This window comes from Salvelinus sp. IW2-2015, linkage group LG8, assembly GCF_002910315.2.
Source record: "Salvelinus sp. IW2-2015 linkage group LG8, ASM291031v2, whole genome shotgun sequence".
Taxonomy (NCBI): domain Eukaryota; kingdom Metazoa; phylum Chordata; class Actinopteri; order Salmoniformes; family Salmonidae; genus Salvelinus; species Salvelinus sp. IW2-2015.
In genome coordinates this window covers 52,432,432-52,455,521 of record NC_036848.1, presented here as the reverse complement: position 1 = coordinate 52,455,521, position 23,090 = coordinate 52,432,432, and the positions used below count along the sequence as shown (strand labels likewise).

The 23,090-nt window shown below is 40.6% G+C and overlaps 1 protein-coding gene across 2 annotated transcripts in view; it reads right to left on the bottom strand.

The window, feature by feature from the left end:
- Positions 1-18,838, bottom strand: part of LOC111968118 (ribosomal protein S6 kinase alpha-2) — a 36,618-nt gene extending 17,780 nt beyond the window's left edge. Inside the window, exons 1-8 of one of the 2 annotated variants that reach the window (XM_023993671.2) lie at positions 18,471-18,838; positions 13,175-13,291; positions 12,793-12,874; positions 11,701-11,781; positions 10,640-10,719; positions 7,767-7,873; positions 6,554-6,591; positions 6,289-6,431 (exon numbers count right to left, since the gene is read on the bottom strand). In XM_023993671.2, the coding sequence (XP_023849439.1) occupies positions 6,289-6,431; positions 6,554-6,591; positions 7,767-7,873; positions 10,640-10,719; positions 11,701-11,781; positions 12,793-12,874; positions 13,175-13,291; positions 18,471-18,569 (747 nt within the window). In that variant the 5' untranslated portion in view covers positions 18,570-18,838. Of the gene's footprint in view, positions 1-6,288; positions 6,432-6,553; positions 6,592-7,766; positions 7,874-10,639; positions 10,720-11,700; positions 11,782-12,792; positions 12,875-13,174; positions 13,462-18,470 lie in introns of those variants that run through there. The other variant, XM_070444996.1, reaches the window with a different exon arrangement.
- Between the last annotated feature and the right edge of the window lie 4,252 nt (positions 18,839-23,090).

The following is a 23,090-nucleotide window of genomic DNA, read 5'->3' as shown; positions in this document are numbered from 1 at the left end:
AAAATCCTGTTGGTGCAAGATTATTTTGCTGTGACAATATAGGTCAAATTAGGATTCTACAACTGTATGCGAGTGTGAATACAAATTCAAGCGGCCATGCTCACGTGTTGAGCATTATATGGCTCAATGCTTTCTGACAATATAATCATCTGACAATACTTGAAACAAAGTACATTTGCTGTGTGTGTGTGTTTGTGTGCCTCTGCTAAATCATTGATTGATTCCTCGAAAACAATCCCCCACAGCCAGGGTGCCCTTATCAGTTTGAATTGAGCTCAACTCAGATTTCATTTACATAAATGAACCAGCTCTCCTCTGCTCTAGAGGAAATTCGATTTTCCTGTCTACATTATTTCTATTTTCATATGGTTCTCGTACGTCAAGTGTTACAAAAAAACATTACAGCGCAATGACTTTTCATTTCCTGATGATTGCTGTACGAAATGAGGGAAGTTGAGGAGCTGTCCAGGTCCGCAGTGTCACAGATGACTCACAATTGCTGTTTGCTTTGAGGACTCTGTGTTTGGCATATCAAGTCAGGTAGTTATGTAACACATCTTGGCTGGCTAACTCACTATATATACTAGGGCATGATATAGGAATAATAATATTTTCCAGCTACTACACATGCTCTTCTTCTAGCACTGCAGATGGAGAGCCAGGTGAAATCAGTAAGAGTGCCTGGTACGTTTCTTTAGGAGAGAGCAGAGCTTGTGTTATAAAATCAAATCAAAGTAAATGTTTTTGCGCGCACAGGATACAACAGGTGTAAACAGTCCAGTGAAATGCTTACTTTAAAGCTCTTCCTCAACAATGCAGTGTTTAATATCAAAGGTAAAACAATTGAAAATCCAGAACAGGATTCTTAAATAGAGCACAAAATCAATACTAGGCCCAAATTCTGTCCCTAAAGGAATACATTTGACAATGTTTGTATTGATCTGGTTTTAACGTGAGACTAAAGTATTGAGCCTTGAAACCATTAAGGAAATATAAAGAAACTAGAGGCAGTCCCTTGTTCTTTAGAGGAAGTGGAGAACTAGAGGCAGTCCCTTGTTCTTTAGAGGAAGTGGAGAATTAGAGGCAGTCCCTTGNAGTCCCTTGTTCTTTAGAGGAAGTGGAGAATTAGAGGCAGTCCCTTGTTCTTTAGAGGAAGTGGAGAACTAGAGACAGTCCCTTGTTCTTTAGAGAAAGACCCTTGTTTTTTTTGCCTTTACTGCAGTGGGCTAAATCAAGGTCACACAGAGTATTTCTTGGTAGTCTTAAACAAATCTACTTTGAAACAAAAATATACACCTCACACACGGTTATGGGCTTAAAAAAAAAGAAAACACCTGTACCATGTCCCGCTCGCCTAGCATAGTAGTGACTACCGAACGGCTCCCTGACTCACCTATTGCTGCTCATTGGACCCTATGATCACTCGGCTACACAGCTGATMCCCCCTGGACTGTTTCAATAACACGGTACCTCATTTTGTTTATCTGTCGGCCCCAGCCTTGAGAACTCAGGTCCTGTATGTACACAACTGACCCGCTCTGCCCATTCATCGCCATTTACCCGTTGTTGTCTTAGCTCTCCCAATCAACACCTGTGATTGCTTTATGCCTCTCTCTAATGTCAATATGCCTTGTCTACTGCTGTCTCGGCTAGTTCTTATTGTTTTATTTCACTGTAGAGCCCTCAGTCCCGTTCAACATGCCTTAGATAGCTCTTTTGTCCCACGTCACATGCGGAGACCTCACCAGGCTTAACTGGTACCACCAGAGACGGAAACTCTCTCATCATCACTCAACGCATAGGTTTAACTCCACTGTACTCACATCCTACCATACCCTTGTCTGTACACTATGCCCTGAATCTATTCTACCATGCCCAGAAATCTTCTCCTTTTATTCTCTGTTCCCAAAGAACTAGACGACCAGTTCTTATAGCCTTTAGCTGTACCCTTATCCTACTCCTCCTCTGGTGATGTAGAGGTTGACCCAGGCCCTGTTGACCCCAGCACCACACCTATTCCCCAGGCACTATCATTTGTTGACTTCTGTAACCGTGAAAGCCTTGGTTTCATGCATGTTAACATCAGAAGCCTCCTCCCTAAGTTTTTTGTTTTATTCACTGCTTTAGCACACTCCGCCAACCCTGATGTCCTAGCCGTGTCTGAATCCTGGCTTAGGAAGGCCACCAAAAATTCTGACATTTCCATCCCCAACTACAACATTTTCTGCCAAGATATAACTGCCAAAGGGGGCGGAGTTGCAATCTACTGCAGAGATTGTCTGCAGAGTTCTGTCATGCTATCCAGGTATGTGCCCAAACAGTTCGAGCTTCTACTTTTAAAAATCCACCTTTCCAGAAATAAGTCTCTCACTGTTGCCGCTTGTTATAGAGCCCCCTCAGCCCCCAGCTGTGCCCTGGACACCATATGTGAATTAATCTCCCCCCATTTATCTTCAGAGTTCATACTGTTAGGTGACCTAAACTGGGATATGCTTAACACCCCGATCATCCAACAATCTAAGCTAGATGCCCTCAATATCACAAATGATCAAGGAACCTACCAGGTACAACCCTAAATCCGTAAACACAGGCACCCTCATAGATATCKTTCTGACCAACCTGCCCTCTGAATACACCTCTGCGGTCTTCAACCAGGATCTCAGCGATCACTGCCTCATTGCCTGCGTCCGTAATGGGTCTGCGGTCAAACGACCACCCCTCACCACTGTCAAACGCTCCCTAAAACACAGCGAGCAGGCCTTTCTAATCGACCTGGCCCGGGTATCCTGGAAGGATATTGACCTCATCCAGTCAGTAGAGGATGCCTGGTTATTCTTTAAAAGTGCTTTCCTCACCATCTTAAATAAGCATGCTCCATTCAAAAAAGATTAAACTAAGAACTGATATAGCCCTTGGTTCAGTCTGCCATTGACCAGCACAAAAACATCCTGTGGCGTACTGCATTAGCATCGAATAGCCCCCGCGATATGCAACTTTTCAGGGAAGTTAGGAACCAATATACACAGTCAGTTAGGAAAGCAAAGGCTAGCTTTTTTAAACAGAAATGTGCATCCTGTAGCACAAATTCCCAAAAGTTTTGGGACACTGTAAAGTCCATGGAGAATAAGAGCACCTCCTCCCAGCTGCCCACTGCACTGAGACTAGGAAACACTGTCACCACCGATAAATCCACGATAACCGAGAATTTCAATAAGCATTTTCTACGGCTGGTCATGCTTTCCACCTGGCTACCCCTACCCCGGCCAACAGCTCTGCACCTCCGCAGCAACGTACCCAAGCTCCCCCCCACCCCCCCCGCTTCTCCTTCACCCAAATCCAGATAGCTGATTTTCTGAAAGAGCTGCAAAATCTGGACCCCTACAAATCAGCTGGGATAGACAATCTGGACCCTCTCTTTCTAAAATGATGTGCCGGAATTGTTGCAACCCCTATTACTAGCCTGTTCAACCTCTCTTTTGTATCGTCTGAGATCCCTAAAGATCGGAAAGCTGCCGCGGTCATCCCCTTCTTCAGAGGGGAAGACATTCTAGACCCAAACTGTTACAGACATATATCTATCCTGCCCTGCCTTTCTAAAGTCTTCGAAAGCCAAGTTAACAAACAGATCATTGACGATTTAGAATCCCACCGTACCTTCTCTGCTATGCAATCTGGTTTCTGAGCTGGTCATGGGTGCACCTCAGCCACGCTCAAGGTCCTAAACGATATCATAACCGCCATCGATAAGAGACAGCTGTATTCATCGACCTGGCCAAGGCTTTCAACTCTGTCAATCAATCATCATTCTTATCGGCAGACTCAACAGCCTTGGTTTCTCAAATGACTCCCTCGCCTGGTTCACCAACTACTTCTCTGATAGAGTTGTGTGTCAAATCGGAGGGCCTGTTGTCCGGACCTCTGGCAGTCTCTATGGGGGTGCCACAGGGTTCAATTCTCGGGCTGACTCTTTTCTCTGTATATATCAATGATGTCGCTCTTGCTGCTGGTGATTCTCTGATCCACCTCTACGCAGACGACACCATTCTGTATACTTCTAGCCGTTCTTTGAACACTGTGTTAACAAACCTCCAGATGAGCTTCAATGCCATACAACACTCCTTCCGTGGCCTCTAACTGCTCTTAAATACTAGTAAAACTAAATGCATGCTCTTCAACCGATCGCTGCCCACACCCGCCCGCCCGACTAGCATCACTACTCTGGGCGGTTCTGACTTAGAATATGTGGACAACTACAAATACCTAGGCGTCTGGTTAGACTGTAAACTCTCCTTCCAGACTCACATTAAGCATCTCCAATCCAAAATTAAATCTAAAATCGGCTTCCTATTTCGCAACAAAGCCTCCTTCACTCATGCTGCCAAACATACCCTCATAAAACTGACTATCCTACCGATCCTTGACTTCCGAGATGTCATCTACAAAATAGCCTCCAACACTCTACTCAGCAAATTGGATGTAGTCTATCACAGTGGATGGCACTCGCTACATATTCATCGCCAAACCCACTGGCTCCAGGTCATCTAAAAGTCTTTGCTAGGTAAAGTCCCACTTTATCTCAGCTCACTGGTCACCATAGCAACACCCACCCGTAGTACATGCTCCAGCAGGTATATTTCATTGATCACCCCCAAAGCCACCTCCTCCTTTGGCCGCCTTTCCTTCCAGTTCTCTGCTGCCAATGACTGGAATGAATTGCAAAAATCACTGAAGCTGGAGACTTATATCTCCCTCACTAACTTTAAGCATCAGCTGTCAGAGCAGCTTACCGATCACTGCAGCTGCACACAGCCCATCTGTAAATAGCCCACCCAACTACCTCATCCCCATATTGTTATTTATTTTTGCTTATTTGCACCCCAGTATCTCTACTTGTACATCATCATCTGCACATCTATCACTCCAGTGTTAATGCTAAATTGTAATTATTTCGCCACTATGGCCTATTTATTGCTTTACCTCCCTAATCTTACTACATTTGCACACACTGTATATAGATTTTTCTATTGTGTTATTGACTGTACGTTTGTTTATCCCATGTGTAACTCTGTGTTGTTGTTTTTGTCACACTGCTTTGCTTCATCTTGGCCAGGTCGCAGTTGTAAATGAGAACTTGTTCTCAACTGGCCTACCTGGTTAAATAAAGGTGAAATAAATAAAAAAAGAAAAGATTTAGAGTTGAAGTGTATTCATGTTTGATTTTGCATCCCAGTATTACACTTAATATACATCACAGAAGACTGAAATATAATAAAACCGATTGATATAGAAACAAAAAATAAAAAATAATGTTTATTAATTATGGAATAATGAAAAGGATGAATAACATTCCACCCATGAGACCACTAGAGGGCGATTTGGTCCTTTGACCACGGCTACAGGTAGTGGAGTAATGTGTGGATGTGTGGATTAGTGAGCAGCAACCTGATTATAACATGTTTGGCTCTATTCAATCCGCATTCATCTTCTGATTTAAGAGGACTGAAGAGATGAGTGTATGACGTCGTAGTAGTGGACTACTACCATACCAGTATGCATAGTCATTATTATGTCTCTTTTGCGTGATGCATTAAGATCCACATTTGGAGTATACAGATGTACTATCTTAATTTGACTAGTTTCCCACAGCAGGAATAAAAATCCTGCAGCAACAGGATATGTGAATTATTATGTGGATTATAATTAATGGGAAGTAGAAAGCAAGTATGAGAGTTTGCGCACAGGCTAGAACGAAAGGCGTCCAGTGCGTGGGAGAGAACATATCTGTAAAGAGTTCAAAGAGTTTACAAGGAAGCCAAGATGCAAAAATAATATCATTAATTTAATCTATGCTCCAAAAAATARAAAAAGTGAAAATGCAGAGTGCTAATACAAATGAAAATGAACAGTTATTTATTTTTAAGGTTTTGAGGTCGATTATAATTAATGTAAATTTTTATAGGGTTGATACATTTTTCGTTAGGGCAAATCAAGTCTGAAAAGTTAAAGTGGAATTTACAAACTTGAGAAGCCTTTTTAAACCTGGAATACACTACAAGTTTGCAGTTCCTGCTGTGAAGGAGAATTTTCTGCAACAAAGTGATCAAATTAAGATACCACATCTGGTCGTACAGGCTGTATGCGTAGTGCTACGTCCACATACTGGATGCAAGCATAATTCTACTATATGAAACTCTGCCCTGGAGATTGCGTTACAGCAACATTGCAGCCAACCAATAGCTATAATATGTGTGTAATGCATTATCAAAAGAAAGGGAGGGAGGTCCATACCATTAAGACGCCAAATGACCACCAGTCCGCACTCTGTGTATGTCCTCTTCTGTTGACCACCTCAGGGGCCATGTACTCTATCGTCCCGCAGAAGGAGTACGCTCGCTTGTCATGGTCTGTTGCCTCTTTACTCAGCCCGAAATCTAAGACGGAGGAAAATGGCCACCAGCAATGGGCTTAATGTATTCAATGTAGAAGAGAGACTACTGCTATTCCAAGGGACTACTAATGTTACTAATCTCTTTTCAAAACAGTTTTTAGTCACCTGTAATCTTGATGTGGCCCTCCTCGTCAAGAAGGATACTGTAGAGGGAAGGAATGTGACATCAATATACAGTATATCTGTATAATAGAAATACTGTATATAAAATCTTTACACCTCTCTGCACAGTACATGTCACCCACACATTTATTGAGTGTTTGTTTGTTAGAACAAATGGATTTGTGCACAGCACACTGTTGCCCTTGGGTTGCTGTCATTAATCATCAACAGTAAAGCTGGGAATAGCTCGCCCTTCAAAAAAGGAGGCCCACTGCAAATCCACTGAGGCTCAGTTGGTAGAGCATGGTGCTTGCAATGCTAAGGTTGTGGGGGTTCAATTCCCATGGGAGGACCAGTATGGGAAAAATCTATGCACTCGCTACTGTAACTCGCTCTGGATAAGAGTATGTGCTAATGACATATATTTTTGTAAATAAAATGAAACCTGTAAAGACGTGACACCTTCACGCATCAATTATTCCCATTGGAGAGAAATCAAGGAGCAGGCTGAGACCTCTTCATTTATTTCCTCTCATAAAATCCCCTTGAGAGCCAATTTACTAGTCCTGCATTCCACATTGTTAACATGGAAAAAATGAAAAATAGAGCTTGATGGAAAAGTGGACACTTTTCACATCTCAAGGGCCCAAACGTTTCCTTGACTGATGCATTGGGAGGTCGTCAAACGTTTCCATCAACTGTAAAAGCCCTCTGATAGCCCTTTCAGAATAAACAGAAGGATGTGCTCACGGAAAAGAGACAGACAGATGCTGCCTTGATTGCACCAGAGACATGTAGTTGTTTTGATAGGCCCGGAGAAGGCAGCAAAACAGAGCAGCAACCTTGTTTGAACTCCTGGATCAGTATTATATGATATCAAATCAGATGGTGCTCCAGTAATCCAACGCAGTTATGTGCTTGGTCATTCCCAATCAGAATATTCATAAATCTCTGAGATGAAGAAACAGTGTATTTGAGCGCTCACATGCGTAAAAATGGTATAATATATGCCATTTAGCAGATACTTTTATCCAAAGCAACTTACAGTCATGTGTGCATACATTTTAGGTATGGCTCAACACAGCAGGAATCGAATCCACAACCCTTGCAAGCGCCACGCTCTACCAACTGCGCCAGACAGGACCACAAAAGGTGGTCTTTGAACAGAGAAGTAGTCTATGGCACTGTACAGTCAGTGGGTGTACAAGTGTTTTACTTCTCTGGTTTGAGGTCTCTGTAGATGATGCCCAGACTGTGAAGGTGATCTAAGGCCAAGGCCAGCTCAGCCAGATAGAACTTCACATCCTCTTCAGTAAACATCACCTGCAAATGGACAAAGGAGAAAGACTACCAGTGACAGTTCATGAGTCATTGACAATATGCAAACAGTACACACGTGATATATGATTGTGAACATGAAAGATAATCTTTTTAAAACCTAAGAGTAGCCTACATTGATGTGTTTTAAACAGATCAAATTTAACAGAGAGTTTTCCATTATTCCAATGTCAGGTAGCCTGAGCAAAACAAGAGTCTAGCCACAGATTGAACTCATATTGAAACTCATTAACTTGATCACAAAGCCAGCTGCTTGGAAACTCACCCAAAATATTTGCATTTAGGATGTCATAGAACCTTTGCCAAGTTTCCTCAGTCAGAGCATGGATTGTTGACTTCTCTCCTTGTTTACTACAGAGCTCATGTTAGCCACAGTAAGATTGATTTAGCTCCCAAATAGAATTTGTTTGGGGAATAAACCCTGCGGTGCCAAGGAGAAAATTGAATTGCCGTTAAAGTAACAAGATCCCGCCAGCACCCGTGCATCTGCTAGCTGCTCCAGATGACTGATTCCAAGACCAGCAATAATTAATTCACATCTCAATTCCCACATGTCTCTCTGCCCAGTAGAGCAAATTTAAATCCAAAGAGACAAATTGTTTACAGATTAAGTTCAACTTTATTCCAGTTGTTATCATTTACAGAATTGGTAGTAGTCACGATGACACAGCAGAGGCAGTCGTTTTAGGAAGCATGGGTGAATGGATGAATGCGTTTACAAAGTTGGTGGTCTATTATCCGGACAGCAGGTTGTTTTTATTCTGCAATAATAATCTCCATCCACTTAATCATTTGGTTAAACTCCCCTCAAGTACCCCAACAGTTCATTATATATGATCTGTTCCAGTAGGCCTACTAGCACACCCGATTCAACCAATCAGGGGCTTGATGATCAGTTGACCAGGTGGATCAGGTGTGCCAGTTGGAAGTGAACAAATAAGTAGAATGGCTGGGGGTACTCTAGGAGAGGTTTGGAAATATGAGTCACTGAATCGATATTAAGATAAGCAAGGAAGCTAAATAAAGAAAATGCTCCAGTCCATCACAGGCATTGTTATCTATAATGTATTCATAATAGCGGTATTATTATATGGGCTAGTGTAGGGGTTGGCAATCATTTTTACTTGTGGGCCACATTGGGATTTCGAAATGCAACGGAAGGCCTGCCTATTGTTTTTAGGACCGATTTGTTTGTCCAAATCAATTTGTAGGCCAGAAAAAGGGTAGTTATTTGAAGATATATAAAATATATCGGTCCATTATCATTTCTACACACTTTCTATCTAGTTGTAGACCTTCACGTGTGGCCTGGAGTGTTTTTGAACCCCCCCAAATATATTATTTTTGACTGGTACTATATATATTAATTATTTTACTCACACTCGCCGCGGGCCAGATTGAATGGGCTCGCGGGCCATGGTTTGACTATCCCTGGGTTAGTGGATGGATTCAGGAGTAATGAATCAACAGAACAGAGGAGATATTGTAATCTGACTGATCGGGACTGAGGTTGTTTCTGCGATGAGGTCTGGCCCACTGGTGCAAACAGGCAATTAAGTTGAGTGAAAGAGCATGAGAAATGTCAAGATTAAAGGACTGGTCAAAAATAATAATAATACACCTGGGTTGTTCACTTGAAAACACTGTTTATTACTGAAGTTCTTCTCTCAGCTCACTCTGTAAACAGTACATGGACATTCAGAGATGCTGAATAGCAAGATTAAAGCAAAACCAAATAAGGCAAAACCAATATCATTCAGAATGTGTTTGGACCCAATCATAGAGGTGGCAGGTAGCCTAGTGGTTAGAGCTTTTTTGTTGTTGTTGTCAATAAAGGCAAGAAAACCTATATATTGATAGTTCAAGGGCCATGATTTAGAAATAACATGTTGGAATGGTTTTTACTCTATTAGTCAAATTACCATGGCTGTTGAAACATTAGTGACCAATTAAATAAAAATGTATCACACAAATTGAGAATAACTCGAAATATACTGTACCTATTCAATCACAGGGACATGTGCACCAAGAGACTTAGCATTCTAAATGTGCCCAAGTCAATTGGAGATTGATTGTGTGAACTGATTGCGTGAAATTTGATTAATGATGCAGTAATTATAATCAATTATATTATAATCAGAGCGCTGCTGCTTTCTCGAAGCAACCTTTTAGGATTTGCTGTGGTGGTCGTCTGKAAAGTTGTTTCCGTGGGTTGCAAAAAGTCAAAATTACCATGACACAAGCTTAATTAAATGTAAAAGGTTTTGAAAATAAAATGATTGCGGTACGCTCAGTGTTCAGTTGACATTTCACAGAGATACGCTTGTTTTTGTCAGAACTCTTCTAAAAAGAACAGAAATTTTGCATTATTATGGAAACCGTATACTAAAATATGAAAATACCATGTCATGTCTCAAAATCGATATCTATCTTACCTCTATATTGTTTTATGCCCTCCGAATTTGAGAAGAAAGATGACGAGTTCAACCGTGAGCCTGTCAGTTAGCCTTAATTCTCGCACAGCATCCAGCCAAGCTGTGACTATAATGTGGCCTCCATTCATTTAGTCATCCTAATATTGGCCATCCTACAAGGGTAACAACTCTAATAACTTTTGAACTGATTATTATTTTTACCCATTGGTCAAAAGGTGTTTTTGATTGGACACAATACATCATGTGGTGATTGAATGCATTAATAAAACAGTGAATTAGGGAGCAGTAAGCCCTCACAGTGAGTAACATGACTGACCTCTTTGGAAAGCCGTGTGAAGAGGTCTCCCCCTCGGAGGAAGTCTAGAATCAGATACAACTTCCCTTCCGTCTGAAAGGCTGGGCCAAAACAACATCACAATGGTCACTCAACACATATTATCCGCTACATGACATGGAATAAAAGGAAAACACTCTAAATGTGAATTAGACTTTTGTGAGAGGTTGTACTGCTTCAAGGCATGCGTGACAAGGGAAATATTTATTTCCTGGTCTAATTTTGAGATAAAAATGTAAATAGAAAAACAGATAATATGGTCTCCTCCTCTAGTATTGCTTTATTTGGCTTGTTGCGTGCATCTGTTTGTCAGGGGCTGCTGTGGCAATACTCAGAGCAATACTCTCTGTTTGCTAGGGGCTGCTGTGGCAATACTCAGAGCAATACTATCTGTTTACCAGGGGCTGCTGTGGCAATACTCAGAGCAATACTATCTGTTTACCAGGGGCTGCTGTGGCAATACTCAGAGCAATACTCTCTGTTTACCAGGGGCTGCTGTGGAATTACTCAGACCAATACTCTCTGTTTGGCTGTGTGAATTATTCAGAGCAATACTCTCTGTTTACCAGGGGCTGCTGTGATACTCTCTGTTTACCAGGGGCTGCTGTGGAATTACTCAGAGCAATACTCTCTGTTTACCAGGGGCTGCTGTGGAATTACTCAGAGCAATACTCTCTGTTTACAAGGGGCTGCTGTGGAATTACTCAGAGCATGCTGATAAACAAGGAGGTGAGGTGCTTTGAGATGAGTGACAGCTTTCGCTGTCTGAAGGGCTCCAGACGTCACTGAAATGTTTAGAGAGACGTGCCAAGCTTTATAAAACGCTTGGAGAGTTATTCAATGCAAGATCCAACTACATTTAATATCAAAATGTGTTTCTGCCTGATGTCTGAGGACAGACCCATTCTAACAACACCTAAATAAAGACAATCTGGTTACATAATTATTTGCCTGTTTTAAAAACAGGGTTTTCAGTTTAGACATGTCAGTGTCTGTTCTATGTATGTGTGCCAGTCAGAACATGGTTGCGTCGATGAGCTCACCGTAATGGAGTTTGACTATGAACGGGTGATTGACTTCAGCCAGAATATCTCTCTCCATTTTGGACCGCACCCGATCCCGGACTGAAAAACAAACAAAGCATATCAAAGTAGTGGTAATGAGTTAAGATACTTGTAGAACTGAATAGATGTTGACGAAAGCTATACATATTCAAACCCTTACAGTTGGGCCGGTATCCGATGATACTGTATAAAATACCTCAGGTTCGAATTTCTATACTGTCAAAGCTGTTGAAACTATGAGACCTCCTAACCAGGCATTTCCCTCACTAGTCAGCCACTTATCTGGTCCTGCAGTGGGAACATCGTAGTATAATATAGACAGCTGCTTTCTGCTAATCTATCTGCATTACCTAAYCCTTCTTCCTAGGTCACCTGTGAAATGGAAGTCAGCTACTTCCTTATGAATTATTTTGTGTTAAAATCGTAACACTGGAAGCCTCCCCTCAAGCACCTGTACTGCAATGCAGAGTATTATGCCAGTTTCCTCTTGCAATGGCTCTCTGCTTTGCAGTGAGGACACTCCTGCAGCTGTATTATGTAAGCAAGGAGGACATCATCTCAATTTCCTGAGACTTCATTTTTTAGAGCTGATTAAAAAAAGTAATGTTTTTGACTGAGATTTGTTGAGTATAGGAAAGATAATATATATATATTTTTTTACTTATGTAGAAAAAACTGTTAGTCTGGATAGGGACTTCAATCATGTCTGTTTACTGTAATAATCAATAATTTTGGTCATTTAGCAGATGCTCTTATCCAAAGCGACTTACAGGAGCAATTAAGGTGAAATGCCTTGCTCAATAGRACATCGACAGATTTTTCACCTAGTTGGCTCAGGGATTCGAACCAGCAACCCTTCTGTTACTAGCCCAATGCTCTTAACCGCTAGAATCTTCCTGCCCCAATCATACCCTGATCATTTTACTGTAATAATCAATCATACCCTGATCATGTCTGTTTACTGCAATAATCAATCATACCCCGATGATGTATGTTTACTGTAATAATCGATCTTAGCAAGATTGGGCTGATGAAAAACAAACAACTCTTRGAAAGTATCATAATAAGTACCTTTTAGCGTTGCTTTCCTTAACACTTTCATGGCATAAAGCTGTCCCCTGTCAGAGCCTCTGATTTTTCTCACCAGGAACACCTGTGGATGAGATTAATATCAAATCAAATCAAAGTTGATTGGTCGTATACACAGATTTGCAGGTGTTATAGCAGGTGCAGTGAAATGCTTATGTTACTAGCTTCAACAGGGCAGTAGAATGTCTCTCAAATACAATACTAATACACACACCCAAAAATATCTGAATAGCCGATTGCAAAAGTAACAGTAATGTCAGATTGAACAGTAGGGGAAAGGGTCACAAATGTATAGTACACATACAACACAGAGTAGGTATAACATACTGTAGATCCAAACACCTTAATCAAGGTATATGCTTACCTTTCCATAGGAGCCTTGGCCTAGCACTTTCAGCAGCTCAAACTGGGAGGGGTCTGCCTTTTCAAATCCCTCTTTGGTGTGCTGGCTAATGTCAATCTCTTTCAGGATGCCATCGTCCTGCAGGGAAGCAAATGGCCCACATATCAAACCAAGCAAGTGACGCCAGGAATAGAGAGAACACCCATGTTGTTCCAGAGACACCGGGAGAGCCAGAGAGAGGGATTTAGACAGATGTCCAACCTGGGAAAGTCCCATTTTATCAGAGCCAACAGAGACTAGTCAACTTTAATGACGAATAGAGATGGCATAGCCAGCATCACGAGTAGACCAGAATAACCAGAAAAAACTAGGCATGACTATGAGGATAGAACAGTGCTACCACATTCTCTGCCCTTAGTATCCTCAATGTCCACACATATCCACGTTAACTAGTAACAATAGGAGGGTTTGAAACAGGTGTTGTAGGCTACCAATCAGAGAGTGACCTTGGCCACAGAACCACTGAGGTATAATAAGAACCAGCCAGTAGTCCATCCTGTTCCCCTCGTGTCAGGGGAGATTAGTGTGAGCACGTTTTGCGTGAGTGGGGCTGTGTGGCTGGCAGTAGAGCGAGCGCTCTGGCTATTAATGCTGTCTTCATGGCGTGCCTCTGAAATGTGCCGACCACAGCATGTGAGAGTCCTGCCCTGACCGTCGCTGATTGATGCAAAATCTGTCACGCTGACACAGCTGAGAGCCTGGTAAAACCGACTTATCTCACTCACAGCAAAACAAATACAACAAACAGTCACATAACCCTTTGTATACAAAACGTTGTTGGAATGGAATAAAAAGGATGCTTTTTAAATCCACACATGCAGAATTGTCTCCTCTGATGTATGTTAATCTATAGCTTCTCCTCCTCTATACCATGTTGAACACAGCATTGAAAAGGAAGAAAATCATGTATCATGTGGATTTTCAAGAATCAATGGGTTAAGGATGACCTCTGTGGGGGCTCTAGAAAATAAAAGCTAATACATGAAACAATGGGATTACAAACGCTCCCAGTCCATCTGTAGCTATTCAACGTGTCAGTTCCATAGGGACAGTGGGCTTTTCATCCTATCCAAACCTCCAACACCTCAACACTCTGCTGTTCAAACTGGGGAAGAAGAACGGCGGTTGCAGTTAGTCATGATGCCTTGTACAAGCAGTGATATCCCACATTAACCAGTACACTATCTAGTACACTATCTAGTCATACTAGTTAAAACACCTAATTGGTAGAAAACGATCAAATTTTAGACTACAGAGAATGGCTATTATTATCCTAAAGATCAAACTAACGTTACGAGGAAGAAAAAGCAACAATAGTCCTACAAATCAGAAAGAAAGTAAGGATTTGGCCTAGTTCCACATAGCAGTATTTCACACTATTCTAAAATACTGGAACGGAATAGAATGAAACATCTACCTGTGAGGGGAGTCTACCAAGTAGTACTAGTAGGTTTTTACAGTATCCAAATCAGTCGGTTGTTAAATCAGTCTTTTTGAAAATAAACTCCAGTGATGATTATCTTATTGAATCAAAAGTATAAACAACCCTTGTCCAATTACTACTCTTTGCCAATAAACATGGACAACAGCGTGACATGCTGCGTAGTGTATCCTGAATAACACGGTTTGTTATCTGGGTCAACAGCTTATGATGGTGTGTATTTCTAAATAAATCTCTTTGACTGAAAAGGTAAACTTGGCAAAATGTCTCAGTTAGTTGGATCATGGTGCTTGCAATACAATAATTGTGGGTATGATTCCTACATGGTCCACATGGATAAAAACATCTGGTAAATGCTTCCCCTCAATAGTAGCTTGCTAGTTCTAATGTCAACTCTGATAGCAGCTATAACAGTTTACTATTGCAGACAAATCACCATGCATTCCATCCCATCCATGCTGTTTGTAAAGTCTGATCCTCCTATTTAGAAGTAGTCTGCCCTACACCATGTCAAAGTAGGAATAGAGTTAAATGTTACCGCAGCAGTTCATCTCGCCCATTAATAATCTCAGTATAATGGAATAAAACAGTCAGACAGTCCTATGAGTCTCTACCTGACTTAGTGCCAGATTCTTCCTCCTTAAGAAAACTCTGACCTCCAGAATCGTTCTTAATTTCATGGGCCTGGGTACTTAAAGGTCAAATGTAGACGTTTTTATCTCAATATCAAATCATTTCTGGGTAAGAATTAAGTACCTTACTGTGGTTGTTTTCAATTAAAATGGTAAAATATTCATCAAAAATACTGTAGCTTCTTAGCAAAGAGCAGTTTCTCAAGTAAGAATTTTGCTAGGACTGTCTGGGAGGGGTCTGAGTCGGGAGGGATAACTGAAAAGTAGCTGTTATTGGCAAAGAGGTTTGGAACTCTTTCTTATTGGTCTATTAACTAATTTACCACCTGGTGATGTCACCAGGCAGGCCAAAACTCCTTCCCACCAAAACAGGCTGAAATTTCAGGCAGTCTTTTCAAACAGCTCTAAAAGGGCATTATCATAATTTACCCAAGTTCACAGTATTATTCCAACATCAGTCTGGAAATATATATAAAACACAGGACAATCACGTTTTTGACTGCACTGGGCCTTTAAAATAGATATGCTGACTGCAATACCTCTTTGGCCTCAATATTGATTGGCGCCATCTTTAACTGATTGAGTTGGTCAGTGCCACACATCTGTAAAGACCCTAGTCTCAGGCCTAAACAATATGTTTTCTTAATGACATCTAGCTACAAGGGTGTCTTCATCCAAACATATATGAATTAAGTATGTAATAATGACAATGACAATATAATGAAAATCACTTAGCGATTTGCTAAATAGCGATTAGCGATTTGCTAAATAGCATCAATTTCTTGTGCGATTCCTGATACAGCCAGGATTACTCATGAGGCAATCATACCCCATGATGTCACGAGCACTCTCATATCTAAATCCATCAGCTATTGTCTCCATATATTTATTTGTATGTACAGTAAGTTAATCATGCTTAGTATGCCTCAGTGTATTGCAGATGATTTCCAGACTGATGAAATGTTGTGGAACCTAGGATTGAGGTTTTGTACATGATGGTTGAATCAACGTTGTTTCCACAACATTTCAACAAAACAATTATATGTGATGGAAAACTGATTGGATTTGCAAAAAGTCATCAACTTAAGGGAATTTTGTCTTTTTTTACACAATGTTGAACCGAAATCCAATGACATGATGAAATGTTTTGGTTTCACGTTGAATTCACACTAGTTGACAACTCAACCAAATGTAAATCAAAAGTAGACATTGAAATGACGTCTCTGGCCAGTGGGAACATTATCTCAGAGAGGCTGGTCGGTCTGCACATCTTGTTATGACACAGTCAGAAAGGATTACAAAGAGCCGTCAAAGTGAATCTCATTGCTACTGATAACTGCACACAGACATAGAAGCATTCTGTAACACAGTCACAAGAAGTGACATATCTATAACCCCCAAGCAATGTTTACACCAGGGATTGGCAACTTTGATGGAAGTGGGGGCCACAAAAACTCTAAACTCATCATGAGGGGCCACAGTTGCTCACGGGTCTGCGTAACCACACTTTGAGAATCTTTGACCCTCTTATGAGGTCTTAACTTTGAATTCATTGAGGCAGGTATGTCAACACTGGTCATTTTAACAGCAAGTTACTTGAAAGCTCAGCAAYAAAGGACAAAATTGAATGACAAAGTGTTCACAGCGGTTAGAAACTGTTTCTACAATACGTAGAAAAAGAGGATAGGTATGCTGTTAAATTGGGATAGAGAATTTGTTTCGTGTATTTGTATGTCAACTTCGCAAAAATGAATTTACATGTAAATTATCATTCAAATATTTTGTATGGTATTGTATAGTACAGATTTCCACCCATAGTAATTGAATAGGATATACTGTATGTGTTTCCACCACTTTAGAAGTTAACTATGCGGGAATCCCTTGTTGTGCCTTTAACCATTGGCCAACATTCAGCACCATGGACAGTACCGCAATCAACGCAAATGGACAAAAGACTGATTGCAAATTCAGCCCCATGGCCACTGAACAGCACCGTGTCCAGGTAGCTTTGCAATATGGTGAATCAAAAGGTGAAGATTACAATCTCCTGGGTCATGGTTGGATTGGATAGGTGTGTCTATGGATTCCAATTTCCCTTTGTAAATTGTAAAAAACTAGGCCTACAGAATAAAATGAAGATCATTGGAAATCAGTCTACTGCTCTCTTGTTTTCCTGATTCAATATTTTCGTCCAAATCTAATAAATAATTAATTATTTTAAAAGGGTCAATCTGCTGTTAAAACAATAACAAAGCGGGTAAACAGCAGATGGATGGGGCTGGAGAAATTGAACCTCTCCCAAATTCATAGATGGAGCTATACATGCAAGGACTGACCATCCATGATATCAAAACGATAGCTTTGATTACATTGTTTACAATTTTATAGTTTGGATTCTGATGGGCTTTAACAGTTGAACTCWGCTCATGAGGCAAAATAAGTTATATTCTACAAGAATCAATAAAAGTAGCCCACATAAGTTTAAAAAAATGTCCCTCATAAACAAATAGGCCTAGCTACACCAAACCCAGAATGCATTAGGCCTATATTAGACGTAACATTTTTTTAAATAAAATGTAAAAAGTAGCTACAAATCAACAGAGCGTGGCAGGGAATTTATTCAACAAGCAAAGCAACTTAGTCCATAAAATATAATTTGGCTCGTGATAGTAGAATAGCCTACAGGAAACATACTCAGGTATCGTGATTGAATTCATTTTAAGGTAGCTATGTACAGACAACAACATATCACAGTCATAGTAAGTWAAACGTTKCTGAATAAYGCAGCTATCAGCAAAGTCAGTGCTAGTAGGACAAGACAAGTGCAGGTGTTTGTGCAAGAAAGGCGGGAACACCTGTAGGCCTATCTGTCGGATTCAGACTTGTTGTGGCACAGCAATACCAGTCTATACAGAATTCAACATGATCATTTTAGCATGAAAATGTTGCGCAATGGTAGGTTACAAAGCTTGTCAAAATATTGAAATTGTACTGGCAAGTGCAGCCTAATATCATGTCAGGTGTATAACAAAACAACACCTGTAAGGTTCCACAAAACAGCCTACAGCCTACCACAATATCATTGAGTGACAGCAGTGGTTGAATCACACCATTAGCAAACAATTATTCTACGTTATGGCGCACACACGTGACACAAAATAGCAATACACAACAATATACTAACCTCCAATCTGCAGAGGTTCGAGCTTTTGGACCGTGACTTCTTCCGAAGGTAGACGGAAAACCATCTCCTAACTGTAAATTTCCGCATGTTCGTGTCCATTGCGCCCTGCTTCAGATCTGCATTTCAGATCAGCCCTGGCAGTTTATATTTGCTCAACAACTATAGATGAGTAAACAACAAAAAGGGATTTAGCGTCCTCCTAGTCACTTCTATTCCATACTTCCGATACGGCAGATAAACAGCCACCAGGAAAACCTTTGCGATTTGGTCACGGTTGACACCACCGCAGTGTCTGTCCTTCCTTGCTACCGCGCAATGCTTTGATTTGACAGTGGCATCCAAGCAGCAGTGATTCTGGCGAGTGTCCTCAGCACCCGCCGCTATCCCTTGCGTCCCGCTGAATCAGCACGTGCAGTGAGTGACGCAATGTGAGACGAGCGATGGCTCCCTTCCTCCTCCTCAYCATTCGGATTCTTCTTTTCGCGCCCAATCAAACAGGACGTTGGTAGTCTAGTAGAAAACTCCCCTTCTCGATCAAACTAGAGCAGCTAATCCACATGTTCATGATGGTGGACACTGCAGAGAGCAGCATGCAARGTTGGTATGATGCCCAGTGAAATGCTGAGGTCTCATCTGTCATCATCAGGCATGTTAGGGATGCATGGACCACAGGGGAATGTGTGGTAGTGTTTATAAAATGGTTATAAGAAGCCGATGAGGTTAAGAAAAGGCAAACCACATTTAGGATGCCTGTAATATAACCTGTATACCCCATGGGTTACATTTTGTTAGTAAATCAGTCAATTGAAATGGATAAAGCAGGATCTTGATAGTGTGCATTGAGAATCCTAATTGACCTCTGAGGACTAGCTCATTATATAATGTGCATTAGATTATTAAATAATGTGCATTAGATTATTAATATGGCAGCCATTAGGAGAAAGCTCCATTAGGCCTACCACCTAACCCCATGACCTAGCCTTTTMGGGGCCCTAAACAAGATTTGGTTGCCCACCCACACACTTTTAGTGGCCCCCCTTTTCAAGGTGGAGAGAAAAATGTTTTACCGTACATTTTCTGCAATTCTACACATTTAGCCATGGGGAGTATATTTTGTTAGCAGTTTTAAAGCAAGCTTTCTGCAATGCTACACATTTGCCATGGGGCGGAGAGAAATGTTTGCAATTTTGTTACAAATTTCTTGCAATTCTACACATTTCTCAAGACTTATGTCATGTTAATGATATCAGAGTGAGAGAGACTAACATAATCAACGGAGCATTAGTCAACATGGCCGAGAAGAAGATACTGAGACCGACTGATAATAAACTGCTCCAATATTACAGTTCATAAATGATTCAAATTAACATGCTCTGTTAATGTACATAAATGTCATGATTTCTTTGGGACCGTGACTTRTTCCCGAAGGTAGACGGAAAACCATCTCCTAACTGTACATTTCCGCTGGGCACCTGCCCTGCATGCCCGGTCAGTATTTGACCATGATTACTACATGTTTACATTTAAGTCATTTAGCAGACGCTCTTATCCAGAGCGACTTACAAATTGGAAAGTTCATACATATTCATCCTGGTCCCCCCGTGGGGAATGAACCCACAACCCTGGCGTTGCAAGCGCCATGCTCTACCAACTGAGCCACACGGGACCACACTGTTTATGTAACAGTTTAACTTTAGTCCGTCCCCTCGCCCCGACCCGGGTGCGAACCAGGGACCCTCTGCACACATCAACAACAGTCACACACGAAGCATCGTTACCCATCGCTCCACAAAAGCCACGGCCCTTGCAGAGCAAGGGGAACCACTACTCCAAGGTCTCAAAGCGAGTGACGTCACCGATTGAAATGCTATTAGCGCGCACTACCGCTAACTAGCTAGCCATTTCACATCGGTTACACTTAGCGCCTTCAAAAAGTATTCACACCCCTTGAACTTTTCCACTTTTTGTTGTGTTACAGCCTGAATTTAAAATGGATTCAATTGAGATTGTGTGCCACTGGCCTACACAGAATAGCCAATAAAGTCAAAGTGGAATTATGTTTTTTTAAACTTTTACAAATTAATAAAAAATGAAAAGCTGAAATGTGTATTCAAACCCTTTGTCATGGCAAGCCTAAATAAGTTCAGGAGTAAACATTTGCTTAACAAGTCACATAATAAGCTACATAGACTCACTCTGTGTGCAATAATAGTGTTTAACATGATTTTTGAATGACTACCTCAGTCGAGCAGTGAATTTCAAACACAGATTCAACCACAAAGACCAGGCAGGTTTTCCAATAACTTGCAAAAAGGTTACCTATTGGCAGTGGTGTAAAGTGCTTAAGTACTATACTATATACTTCATAGTACTACTTAAGAAGTTTTTTTAGGGTATCTGTACTTTACTTGGCTATTTATATATTTTTTTACAACTTTTACTTTACTACATTCCTAAAGAAAATAATGTACTTTTTACTCCATAAATATTCCATGACACCCAAAAGTACTCGTTACATTTTGAATGCTTAACAGGAAAGGAAAATTGTCAAATTCACACACTTATCAAGATAACATCCCTGGTCATCCCTACTGCCTCTGATCTGGCGGACTCACTAAACACAAATGCTTGTAAATTATGTCTGCATGTTGTAGTGTGACCCTGGCTATCCTTAATTAAAAAATAAAATTGTACCTTTTGGTTTGCTTAATATAAGGAATTTCAAATGATTTATACTTTTACTTTTGATACTTAAGTAAATATAATTGCAAAAATGTACTTAAGTATCAAAATTATATTTAAAACCAAATACTTTTAGACTTTTACTCAAGTAGTATTTTACTGGGTGACCTTCACTTGAGTCATTTTCTATTAAAGTATCTTTACTTTTACTCAAGTATGGCAATTGGGTACCTTTTCCACCACTGCCAATTGGTAGATGGGTAAAAAAAAAGAAGCAGATATTGAATATCCCTTTGAGCATGTTGAATTTATTAATTACACTTTGGATGGTGTATCAATACACCATCCACCATCAATACAATAAAGATACAGGCGTCCTTCCTAACTCAGTTGCTGGAGAGGAAGGAAACCACTCAGGGATTTCACCATGAAGCTAATGGTGACTTTAAAACACTTATAYAGTTTAATGGCAGTGATAGGAGAAAGCTGAGGATGGKTCAACAACATTYTAGTTATGCCACAWTACTAACCTAAATGACAGAGTGAAAAGAAGGAAGCCTGTACAGAATAAAATATTRTGAAACATGCATCCTACAAAAAAATGTGMCAAAGAAATTAATACAAAGCGTTATGTTTAGGGCAAATCCAAAACAACACATCACTGAGTACCACTCGTCATATTTTGAAGCATGGTGGTGGCTGCATCATGTTATGGGTATGCTTGTCATATGCAAYMAGTAGGGAGTGTTTTAAAGATAAAACAAAAAAGGCAAAGGGCRAAGCACAGGCAAAATCCTAGAGGAAAAACTGGTTCAGTCTGCTTTCCAATAGACATTGGGAGACAAATTCACCTGTCAGCAGGACAATAATCTAAAACAAGGCCAAATATACACTGGAGTTGCTTACCAAGATGACATTGAATGTTCCTGAATGGCCTAGTTACAGCTTTGACTTAAAAATCGTCTTGAAAATCTATGTGAAGACTTCAAAATGGCTATTTAGCAATGATCAACAACCAACTTGACAGAGCTTGAAGAATTTATTATTTTTTTTGAAAATATTGCACAATCCAGGTTAGCAAAGTTCTTAGAGACTTACCTAGAAAGACTCACTGCTGTAATCGCTGCCAAAGGTGATTCTAAAATGTATTGACTCAGGGGTGTGAATACTTATGTAAATTAAATATCAGTATTTTATTTTCAATACATGTGCAAAAGAATCTGGGGGTTTATGGGGGTATTGTGTGTAGATGGGTGAGAGAAAACAAATATTTAATCCATTTTYAATTCAGGCTGTAACACAACAAAATGTTGAATAAGGTGTATGAATACTTTCTGAAGGCACTATAGCTTACCAGTCTAAAATGTTTTTGCTGACATGCTAATTGAGTGATTGTCAGTGACTGACATAACAAGAGAGAAACTGCTGATGCACCAAATTTAGAAATTGCACCCTGTGTATTCTACTATTCTAACCCGACTGAGTTCCTAAAATATTATTATTATTTACTTTTTTTGTCAGGGGCCCCCTAGCCTAGGTGGCCATAAGCGACCAGTTATGTTGCTTATGCCTGGAGCTGGCTCTGCCCATGACCTGTCTCTATAGAGGCTTACCACCTAACCCTGTGACCTGTGTCCATAGAGGCCTATCACCCAACCCTATGACCTGTCTCTATAGAGGCCTACAACCTAACCCAATGACCTGTGTCTATAGAGGGTCATCACAGGGCAATTACAAATACATAACCAACTTTGAATAGGCTTACTGTGTAGAGATTGTTTATTAAATCATGCATTAGGCCTACATTATAGTGAGACTGTCTTTGCAGCTGGTTAAAGTGGTACCTAAACCAATGCTCTAAACAAGGAGCGATGAAATGTATGTACAAATCTGATGATGCTTACATAGTCACCCTCACTGAAACCTTCAAATATATAA